The 11,633-nt window shown below is 32.6% G+C and overlaps 2 protein-coding genes across 4 annotated transcripts; one reads left to right on the top strand and one right to left on the bottom strand.

The window, feature by feature from the left end:
* The first annotated feature begins 1,109 nt into the window (after positions 1-1,109).
* LOC106318264 (xylulose 5-phosphate/phosphate translocator, chloroplastic) lies at positions 1,110-2,647 on the top strand. Its single transcript, XM_013756162.1, has one exon. The coding sequence runs from the start codon at positions 1,275-1,277 to the stop codon at positions 2,478-2,480; it is 1,206 nt and encodes a 401-aa protein (XP_013611616.1). The 5' UTR covers positions 1,110-1,274; the 3' UTR covers positions 2,481-2,647.
* LOC106318262 lies at positions 2,612-4,947 on the bottom strand. Of its 3 annotated transcripts, XM_013756160.1 has the most exons (4): positions 4,601-4,947; positions 4,306-4,420; positions 3,508-4,160; positions 2,612-3,409 (listed from the first exon to the last, which is right to left on the bottom strand). In XM_013756160.1, the coding sequence occupies exons 3-4, from the start codon at positions 4,113-4,115 to the stop codon at positions 2,716-2,718; spliced, it is 1,302 nt and encodes a 433-aa protein (XP_013611614.1). In that variant the 5' UTR covers positions 4,116-4,160; positions 4,306-4,420; positions 4,601-4,947; the 3' UTR covers positions 2,612-2,715. The 3 variants fall into 3 exon arrangements, with proteins under 3 accessions (XP_013611614.1, XP_013611615.1, XP_013611613.1); XM_013756161.1 differs by lacking the exon at positions 4,306-4,420 and having other exon boundaries at positions 3,508-4,191; XM_013756159.1 differs by lacking the exon at positions 4,306-4,420.
* Between the last annotated feature and the right edge of the window lie 6,686 nt (positions 4,948-11,633).

The following is an 11,633-nucleotide window of genomic DNA, read 5'->3' as shown; positions in this document are numbered from 1 at the left end:
ACTTAGCGATCTCTGCCAAATCTGAAGACGAAAAGTTCACTTACACAGACTCTTCTTCGAAGTACCAAAAGATCAATGGAAGTAAGCTGCATAGTCTATATAGAGAAGCTCAAGTAATAATGGAAAGGGCAACAACAAGATCAAAGGAAAGGCTTACACTGAATACGAACAGTTTCTTCATCACGAACTCCAGCATCTCCTTGGAGATTTTGCTGTGAGAAAGGAGATTTATCACCTAATAACCTTCAACATAAGCCACAGAAGCACAATAAGTCAGCACCAAGAGAATCTCCATCCATAAAAAGGAACTAAATTCCAAGGCTAATCAAGCAACTTAAGACCATCATTATTGCTAAAAACCGTCAACGGTTTCTTAGGCAAATTTTTTTATTTTTTTTGTCCGAAAAAAAATATAAAAAATTATAAAGTGAACCAATCGCTGACCGTTACGTGTCGGTGGAACTCGCGAACAGTGCAAAAAATCCTCCACAATCATTTCTTAATTCATAACTTTTGGGATCGGTTTTTACAAGAAAAATAGAACCCACCGCCTAAAAAATCCGCCAGAGACTCCCGTTAATTATGCCCTACAAAGACTTAATTCTACATTGAACCATATGCAACTTCTCCACTGTGAAAACCAAACCAACAAACACAAGTCCAAGTTCTGATCAGATACTCCAAACCCCAAAATGTACTAGTTTGATTGATCTCAATCAGATGCATAAAGTTGCGGAGAGGAAGAGAGAGATAACTTAAAAAAAGAGCCATTCGAGGAGAGCATAACGTTCCATCCCAGCGAAAAGGAGAGATTGAGCAGGAGCATTAGCCCTAGGGTAACTAATCTTCCTCACCTTCTTCTGTATCTCTTCCATCTGCTTCGCCGCCATTTCACTCCCACCACCGATTCCGACAACGACTTTCAACCACCAATGTCGAATCTCGAGATCCGACACTTACCACGTGTCCTTGGTTTCCTTTCAAACTAAAAAAAAAACCTAATTTACCAAACTCCCATTAGAAAGATCAAATCTTGGCCGTCAAATACTAAATACTAAAATTTTATTGGAATATAATAAAAAGGTTTTACAGATTTTATATATTAAGCAGAGTCCAAGAACAGAGCTTTCAAAAAGAAAAAAATTGTATTCTTTTTCCCCCAACGGATCTCTGGCGTTTAGTTTTAGTACAGAGCCAAACAAAAAAAGTTGTCTCTTTTATCATCTCTCTATCTCTGTTTCTGTGTTCGTAGATTGCTGTTTGCTTAATCAAATATGATCTCCTTGAATCTATCAGCTTCCCTAAACCCGGGTCTCACCCGGATCCGGCAAAACCCTACCCGTTTCTCCGCTCTCCACGCCGCCGCCGCCGCCGATAAACCCTTCAGCTGCCAATACCCACTAAGCCTTCCACAGATCCCCAATCTCCAGATTCGCGAAAAACCCTTCCTTTCAATCACCAAAAGATCCAGATCCGTCCCCGCCGCCGCGAATCCAGACGGCGGAGAGTCCGAGTCCGAGGAAGCTGCCAAGAAGGAGAAGAAAGCGAAGAATCTCCAGCTAGGGATAGTCTTCGGTCTCTGGTACTTCCAGAACATCGTCTTCAACATCTTCAACAAGAAGGCTCTCAACGTCTTCCCTTACCCCTGGCTCCTCGCTTCCTTCCAGCTCTTCGCCGGCTCCGTCTGGATGCTCGTCTTGTGGTCGTTCAAGCTCTACCCTTGCCCTAAAATCTCCAAGCCGTTCATCGTCGCTCTCCTCGGACCCGCGCTGTTCCACACAGTAGGACACATCTCTGCTTGCGTCTCCTTCTCCAAAGTCGCTGTCTCCTTCACCCACGTGATCAAATCGGCCGAGCCTGTCTTCTCTGTGATTTTCTCGTCTTTCTTGGGAGACACGTATCCGTTAGCTGTTTGGTTGTCGATTCTACCGATAGTTATGGGTTGTTCTTTAGCTGCGGTTACTGAAGTGTCGTTCAACTTGGGTGGCTTATCTGGAGCTATGATTAGTAACGTTGGGTTTGTTTTAAGGAACATTTACTCTAAAAGGAGTCTACAGAGTTTTAAAGAGATTGATGGGTTGAATCTGTACGGTTGCATCAGTATACTCTCTCTGGTTTATCTGTTTCCTGTTGCGGTTTTCGTTGAAGGGTCGCAGTGGGTTCAGGGCTACCATAAAGCTATTGCTTCTGTTGGGAAACCGTGGACGTTTTACTTTTGGGTTTTGCTCTCTGGTGTCTTCTACCATTTATACAACCAGTCTTCTTACCAGGCGCTTGATGAGATTAGTCCTTTGACTTTCTCTGTTGGGAACACGATGAAGAGGGTGGTGGTGATTGTCTCCACTGTTTTGGTGTTTAGGAACCCTGTTAGGCCTCTCAATGCTCTTGGATCAGCTATCGCGATTTTCGGTACTTTCTTGTATTCTCAGGCGACTGCCAAGAAGAAGAAGATTGAAGCTGGAGATGATAAGAAGAATTGAGATGGCAGCTTCAAGCTTTTTTTACTTATAAGCCTTTTGATTATTATTCCTCGGTTTTGTGTTTTTGTTGTTGTTTTTTCATTTCTGTTGAACTCTTTTTAGTTGCTACTTGGTTCGGTCTGATTCTGAGATGAGTTAAACTTATTAATCTTAAACCAGTTTCTTCCTAATACAATGACTTTGAGTCCAATTCAAAAACTGTACAAATAAGAAAAGAAAGAGAGTGTTCATTTGATCACCATGAGTAATGGCGGAACCTTCTCCGGCTAGTCCTCCTGAAAGGTTTACAAGCCAGAATGCTAAGATCAACAGCAGCAGCAAGCGCCATGAAGATAGCTGCATCTTCCACACAAGTCACATGCCTCATAGCCAACTGCACAACTGGCTTGCTGCTTTTCCCTTCCCCTTGCACTCTCGAGCTCATCACAAACCCTCCTCCAGAGACACACTGTCCTAAACCCGAGTAGTCTCCGCTGCTCTGCGGGCTTGGGATCGGCGTAGCTGCAACGGTCAGCATCTGTTTGTCCGTGTCGATCAAAAACTCCCCGCCCTTCTCAGCGCTGATGAGAATCTCTGACATTAAAACATCTCCAACTTCTTGCCCGTTTGAAAGGATATGGAACCTGCAGCAGACAGAGTCTCTGATCCCGCGTTCCCGCCAAGCTTCTAGCTTTCCCCATGGCTGCCAGCTGTTTGGTCGGCATGGGTCAGGCCTGACCACATGCCAAGCACCAGGGTTGGACTTGGCCACCCAATCACAGCCAGTGGATGGGACAAAAGGAGTTGTTATGAAAGCTGCAGCAACAGCAGAGCCAGAGAGATCATGTATCTTCACCTTCCAGCCTTTTCTCTCGCGTCTCTCACTCCCAAGCTCGGTTCCATCCCCTGAACTTGACCAGTATCCGTTCAACGGATCCACCTGTGACACCCTGAGGAATCAAAAAACAAGCTTATCAGTAAATAATTTTTTTTTAAAGCTGGTTGATTATGCTATTACAAACTATCAGTGAAGCTTATAATATGTTACCTGTCTCGGCTAAACTTGCAGCTGAAGATAGGTTGCTTGACCGAGCCACGAAGCTGAACTATCTGAGGGCTCAAAGTAGTAACATCCTCGAACTGGAAAACATATCTAGGATCAGGATCAAGCTTCACTCTCAGATGAAGCTGTGCACCACCATCTCTCTTGTTCTTTCCAATACCTATCCATCCATTAAACAGAATCACTGGCTTTCCTTCTCCCCATTCAGGACCCACCTCCAGCTTAAACACCCCAATCTGCTGTCTTTTAGCACCAACTCCGCAGTGAGAAGAACTCTTTTTACCGGTGAAAACCGAAATTTCCAAGTGAGCGTTGGGGTTATAGAAGCATCCAGGGGTCAGGAGAGCTCTTAAATCAGACTCTTCTAGGTAAAAGCTTGTGGAGACGCTGTGATGGTCAGGAGCTGCGTCTAAGGAAGGCATCAGAGGGATGGATGTGGTCTGAACGGGGAAGCCTCTGAGTTTTATCTCGCAAGAGCATTGGGAACAAGAGTTCTTCTTCTCATCAGAGGTTGAAGCAGGGTTTAGGGGATACTTGGGACTTCTTAAGGCAAGTGAGCCAACTGAAAGACGGATAAAGGCTTGGGGATCCATTTGAAAAGTCAGAGATGTTTCCCCATGGTGGTATGATCAATCAATCTGACAAAGCCAACACAAGAGACAAAATAGACTAAACCAAAGTTAGTTTCATCCTAAACCAGATTTTAACAGAAATTGAAACACACAGTTGAAAACTTTAGCTATCAGAATCAGATAGAGAGAGGGTTAAAACAGAGCTAATTACTTGCACCAGAATCAAGTCCTCACTGGATCATTGTTAGTGTTGTTCTTTTATCAGTCTTGAGCTAATAATCTCTAAGAAACAAAGAAAACTCAAGCTAAAGCTCTGTCACATCGACCTACTTGAGACCAAACAGCAATACACGACGAACTTCGTTAAATTAACAAACAAAATTAAAGCTGGTGTCATCAGAGAAGAAGCCAAAAGCAATTGAAGTCAAGTGAAAAGAGTTCAAATTGTATATGATAATGAAGCCTAGCAGGAAAAAGCTATAAACTTTATGGAATTTGATACAAACCTGTATAAACCCGAAAGCATTATCTTCAAGAAACTTTGATAGATCCCAAGGAAAGCTAGGACCTTTCAAAATCCTTTTAAAAGGAAAAATACTCTCTCTTTTTTTTTTTATCAATCTGGGGTTAGGAAAAAATGTGAATAATGAAAATGGTAGAATCAAGAGAGACTTTAAATTGGTTAAAGACAGAGACTTTATGATTACGATGAGAATTCGATTTTGGGTTTTCACAGAGCACAAACAAAGAGAGAAGCTTTTTCTCTTCTTTCTTTCTCTTTCTCTCTCGTTCGCTGTGGAAGTAAAAAATATTCTGAGACCGAAGAAAAATTGTGATATTTGGCTACGAAATTGACGGGGAGAATATAAACTCAATTTAAGTGTTTCTATTTTTGTTCCTTAATGCAATTTACGTCACACGTCCAACAATTATTTTGGCTTTTCATTGGTCCAAACTCCATAATATGTAACTCGACCAAGTTCTGTAATATAAAAAAATAATATCGAAATTCTTTATCTGTAATATATACTACTCAAAATCGAAATTTGTTTATACAATAAGTCATATAGATAATTTACCTTATAATTTAACATATAGATATGACATATGAGTTGTTCAAAAAGAGATATGAGTTTCTTCCATCATTATAATTATAAATATTTTCATCTTATTGATTAAAAATCACCTGTTATTTTATTTAATGTAATTTAAATATATAATTATATATATATATATATATATAATGTATACAAACATACATTTTATGCTGAATAATGCTTAAAAACTGTCCACTCAAATTCTATCACATCACACTACATTTTTAATTTTATATATATTTTCCTCTGTCAAAATTTTTTGTATCTTGAAATATTTTTATACATTTTAAAAGATAATTTAGGGTTTTAACTAATATATATATATATATATATATAATAATAATCGCTATCTCAAGCTAATATTTGTTGTATAAGCATTTTGGGGTGGTGGTAATTAAATACTCAAAAGTATTTGTGGTATAAGTTCAAGATGATCCATTATTTATACCTAGTTTTTAGCTTAATAAAAGCCCCATCCTCTGAGCATATTGAGTTACGAGTAAGAATCGTAAATCTCTTAAGTAAATGAATGTCCATTATTTTATAAGCATTAACTTCCGCAGTCGATAATTGAACTTAGAGGTAGGTTAATAGTGTTTGGTGGAAAACAAATACTAATAATGCAATGGAAAGTCAATAACTAAATGATACAGTATGATAACAAAATACAATATTATTTATTACTTTAAAAAATATAGAATAAACAACATTTTATAAGAATATAAATGAGAGAGGGATGGGTACGTGAATACAGCTGGAGCCATGTTTCTCTCTTCTTTTCCATTCAATATTTACACATAAATACTAAGAAAATAACGAAAAGCAAATAAAAATCTAATCACTTTCAGACACATAAGCCTGACTTCATATCCCAACTGTCCACTTTATTTTTTTAGATTGTTTAAGAATGCAGCTTCAATTATTCTTTTCTCTGAAATTACAACTATTTGATGAAATAATGCAGTAGTAGCCTAGAAGAGGTGATAATCTTGATGCTTGTAACCTGGCCTGTCGTTTCCTTCTTCAGTTCACCGGAATTGTAGCTCCGATATGCCCTTTTGGGGATGAAAATTAATATATATTTATTATCCAAAAAAAAAAGGTGATCATCGAAAATCTGTATATTAACTAGGTTAAGATCCGGACCTTGCACGGAATGGATATTATATTTAAAAATTATTTTACGTATAATATGTTTTTTAACATATGATGAAATAATAAATATATATTGAATAATTTTAAAATCAATAACATTACATATATAATTAAATTGGTAAAAACATATAAATAAATTTTATTAATCCAAACAATATTTTTTCTATTTTATAGGATATATAATTAAATTTAAATTATATTAACATATAGTATATTTTAATATTATTGTCTATTAAATGATGCTTTCTATTTGTATGGTTTTTTTATCAGTTTTATCTTTTATAGCAAAAACTTTAAATTAATGATAACAAAATTTTTATTGTGGGGTTAATAGTTTTAGTATTTAGTATTTTTTAATTTTTTAAAAAATTATTTGTCAATGTTTGTTCAAAGATTTTATCAGAAAAAAATGTTCAAACTAAATTTCAAAATTAAAATGTATGTATTTTATATAGTATATAGTTTAATTTAAAATGATATAGATATCTTTTAATCTTAATAATTATTAAATGAGACTTTCTACTTACATGATTTTGTAATCATTTGTATCTTGTGATAACAAAAATTTTAAACCAGTAATTTTTTTTTGAATTTGAGATTTTTAACACTTTTAGTAATTTAAAGTTGCTTTTAAAAATTTTAAATATAACATATACAGAAAAATATAAATTTTTATTATATGGTTAATGTGGATGTTTAATTTATTTTAATAGTTTAAAATTAAACAAATATGATAGATGATACACTAATTTTCATCAAATTTTAATTATTCAAAATCATTAAATGTCATATATATATGTTAGCCACATTAGACAATTCAGTAATTTTTATTTAAGGAAATATAAAGAACATTACTAATAAATTTATTGTTAGTTTAATAAAAAATTTATTATATATTTAGATGGATCAACTTATTTTTTCATATATTCTAAAAATCATTGTAGTGATGACATGTGGTTAAAAAAATATTGTAATGTTTTTTTAATTAATATATAAGGGATTTGACAGGTACTTTGAGCAAATAATGGAGTTAAGTACAACAAAATTAATTCAGTCTGTAATGGTTTTTGGTTAAAATAGTTAAAATCATAATCATCTGAAAAAATCTTTAATACATAACTGATATAAATATAAACGAAGATATATTATATATCTAAATCATCACATGCTTGTTGAAAAAAATCATCACATGCTTATTTATATCATTTACAATACCACTATAAATTGTTATCCGATTATAAAATATGAACTAATTATCCATGAGGAAAAAATATTATACTAAATATATATGAAGTAACATATATGACCATGACACGACGAAAGATTCCATTTTCACCCTGTTTTAATGGTTGGGAAATATTGGTAAGCTTGCATCCATTAAGATCTTGTGTTCATTTATTTATGGTCTGTTTGGATTATACAAAATATTATAATTTCAGGACATTTTTAAAACCAGCTTCCATTGAACAAGAAAATAGAAATAAAAACCAAAGTAATTGATTAAACAAGGAAAGAGCCGCAAAGGAGGAAAGGGATAGAGATGGGTTTTCGAGGAGCTGACATCTTCGACATGTGCCTCTGCTCTTCCTGCCAATTACTTCATCAGCCACACACTTCTTTTGCTATCTCTCTCTTTTAATATCTTAACTAGAGTTGGACCAGCTGACCAGACAGATGTTTTTTTGTTACGTAATATAACTAAATATTTTATACACCATTATATAATCTATAAAAATTATACTAAAATAGTGACAAAAATACATCACATAATACATATATTATTGTTAATAAGTCCACTAATAGTAAAAGTAAAATGATTTATATAACTGTAAATATAAATATCAAGCGAATATTTGTTTTTATTTAACCGATATCATTTTTATTTACCTGATATCGAGTTGGCTAGTGGTAAAAGAAATGCTAGTAGCCTTTCATATGCCGGGTTTGATACGCATTGGAAAGAATTATTTACAACATTCGGGTTCCCAGTAAAAAAAAGAAACCACTTTTTCATTTTTTAGAAATATATTTTTGTTTTCTATAAATAATATAATATTTATTTAGTTTTCACGTATTATGTATTTTTTTATTATGACATTACACATAATAACTAAAATATATATTTTTAGTTTATTTTTAGTTTATGTATGTGTTTTTCATAAACTATAATATATATATGAGAAAATAATATTTGAGATGTTTTGATAGGTTTTGGTCATATATGATAACTATATTTAAATTTCCAACCCGTTATATAAGTAGTCTTAATTTTAAATTTCTCAACCCGATATAGAAAACATTCGTCATGCATTTTTAGTAAAATATTTATATTATACTTATTAAAATGAGTAATTCGTTAGAATAATTAATTGCATTTCTTGTATTTCTATTATTATCAAATTAATTTTATTTTAAGTTATTGACCTTAACATTTTATTATATGTAGGATTTTTATTTTATATGAACTTTGTTTTCTTTTTTTAGAACATTGTTATCTTATCTAAATGTTTTTCTTTACATATAAAACTTGAAGAATATTCTTTTGAAATTTTCCCTATTACAATTTTCTCATAAGAAAAATCTTAGGTGTTTTTAATTTTTTTAATACTAATATTTAAATGTACATGTTATTATCAAATCTAATATTTCAAATCCTTACTAAAGAAAAATAATTTAAGATAAAATTCAATTGAACATATGTAATATCATACATAATTTAAAAATAATTTTCTAATAGCATTTTAGTTATATATATCTAAAACAATATCGTCAATTAAATAGATTAGTCAACTTGGTTATTTCAAATTTTTAATTAGGTACAAATTTAAAATTATCAAGTAAAATGGATCCTTTTAAATATGTTCTCATTATTAGTTTTTTTTCCCAACTACGACATATATTTTAAATTTTTTAAATATTGTTAATTGATTTCATTAACAATAAAATTTTGAAAAATGCAATAAATATTATTTAATAGAGTATAATACCCACAAATTTATGGAAATAGGTTTTCTACTTTAGATATTAAGGTTTATAGTATTAATGTGCATTAAGTTTAATATTTATCATGAATTTGTCGTGGAATAGATTTAGGAAAAAAAATAATTTAGATTTAAGTTTATTAATTATTGAGAAAATTGCCAAAACGGAACAAAATTTTAGGATGGTTGTCCCCTTAGTATAATACCATCACTAAGTTGTCCCTATAGTATAATATTTTCCATAATGCCAAAACTAACCTTTTATTAATCAAATTAAACATATATTAAAACAATTTTTAAAAGTTTAATGAAAAAGATAAAAATAAAATGTTTTGAAGGCAAAAGAAATGTAAAAACAATTTTTAAAAAAATGAACAAAAGACATTGAAGTACGAAACCAAATATCCCTACTAACCCTAATCTTCTTCCATATCAAAATCCTCCACAACCATTCTTTTAAAATCTTCTAATGTAGAACTTGATTCCAATAACAGTAGCCTACCCCCTTTGTCATCAGCCAAAAAAATTCATCCAGTGGTTGAACCAAATTCCCAAACACCACATGTTGTATATATATGCATCATAGAACAAGAGTTTGTGAAAATCACAAGACAAACTATGGAGAAATCATATGTTGACGAAGAAGAAAAGGAAAAATTGTTTTTTTTATATATTTTGGCAAACTAAATCGATCAAAACACGTTTTAGGAAGTTAGAATATTTTTAGAATATTTTCTTAGCAGAAACTTCCTTAATTTTCGAAAAAACAGGTTTTCTTATCCGTATAAGGCACCTTTTCTACAATGAGTAGAACCATGACAAAAATCTTGAATGCAATTTCTACCTCATGTAGACGTACGTGTTGTACTTAGATTTTGCATTCCCTAAATTTTAGAATACTTCATAAAAGTAGAAACTGCATTTGAGAGAAAAGTAGATATCTTTATAATTAGTAGAATTCGCATTCCTCATATTTAGAATTTTAATTAAAAGTAGATTTTTCGTTCTAAAAAAGGTAGATGGACTTGTTTATTTAAGAATTCGTTTTCTACTAACCCATTTTCCGTAGAAGACGAGTTCTACTTTTAGTAGAACAAAATTTTAAAATTTTATTTATCAAGTTTTTCAACCAAAAAAATATATGTGTTTGTGTATATCGCTGTTTTGTTAATTGTTTATATTTTTAATATTTTTTTGATTCATTAAACTATTTATTTCATTAAATTCATAAAGGAAAAGGGTAAAAGGGAGACAAAATGGACAAAATTGGTTTTATACCAAAAGGACAACCATGCTAAATTTTTGTTCCATTTTGACAATTTTCCCTTAATTATTTCAATGACATCGTATTTATCTTATTAAATTAGAAGTACTTTAAGATTTTGTTTGGTAACATAGATAGCAGTTGAAAAAAATAGTGTTATTTGGAAACGTGAATAGCAGTAAGTTAGGAAACAAAATTGAGTTTTTTGCAGAATTGACCTACAATTTAAAGTCAAACACAAAACTAACCTCCTTTTTTTTGGAAATTGGTTTTGCCATATTCACCCCACAAGTTCATATTTTTTTTTTCGAAAATGACATTTTTACTCTCTCACCCTCATCATCTTCAAGTAATTACAAGATTGTCATTGTCATCAATACCACAACCACCATGAACAACCAATTTGAAGCTCTTAATGCTCCCAAAATCGAGTTACCCTTCTTCTTTTTCCATTCTTGTGAACTAAACACAACATATCTCTCATTTTCTCTCCACAATGAGCTAAAAAAATCCAAGATTTTGATTCTACATTTTTTATTATTCATAGAGTCATAGAAGCTAACGATTCTGGGTGGGTTACTTTCGTTTGTGATTCTGTGTGCTTGGAGAAGCCTTATGTATGCTAAGGAACTTATCTCACCATGTGTGCTTGGAGAAGCCTTATGTGTGCTAAGGAAGTTATCTCACCAATTTAAGGTATGAAATCGAGTTTCTTTCCAGATCTGTTCGTCAGACGACTTACATGGGAAGTCGTCTGGCTGTAGACGACTTACCTGGAAGTCGTCTGGTCAACGCAGAGGTTATTTTTGCAATTGACTTTGAAATCGGTTTTCTGAGACGACTGAAAGTTAAGTCGTCTGATTTTGTTTGGTTACAAAAAAAGTCTCCAAAGAACCTAGACTACTTACATTTTAGTTGTCATAGGTTAGTTTTGCATTTGACTAGATTATTTCAGAAGTTTGACTTTCCCGGACGACTTACATTTCAATCGTCTGGTGAAAATTGAAATATCAATATTTTATTAACACAAGACGACTTACAA

The sequence above is a fragment of the Brassica oleracea genome, chromosome C9 (genome assembly GCF_000695525.1).
Source record: "Brassica oleracea var. oleracea cultivar TO1000 chromosome C9, BOL, whole genome shotgun sequence".
NCBI lineage: Eukaryota > Viridiplantae > Streptophyta > Magnoliopsida > Brassicales > Brassicaceae > Brassica > Brassica oleracea.
The sequence above is the reverse complement of the archived record's forward strand: the minus strand, read 5'-3'. Positions and strand labels throughout refer to the sequence as shown.

Excerpts from the sequence above, each read along its gene's own strand:
- LOC106318264 (XM_013756162.1), top strand. The coding sequence starts at position 1,275 with ATGATCTCCTTGAATCTATCAGCTTCCCTAAACCCGGGTCTCACCCGG.
- LOC106318262 (XM_013756160.1), bottom strand. The coding sequence starts at position 4,115 with ATGGATCCCCAAGCCTTTATCCGTCTTTCAGTTGGCTCACTTGCCTTA. Across the intron at positions 3,410-3,507 it reads TGCAAGTTTAGCCGAGACAG|GGTGTCACAGGTGGATCCGT; the intron begins GTAACATATTAT and ends TTGATTCCTCAG.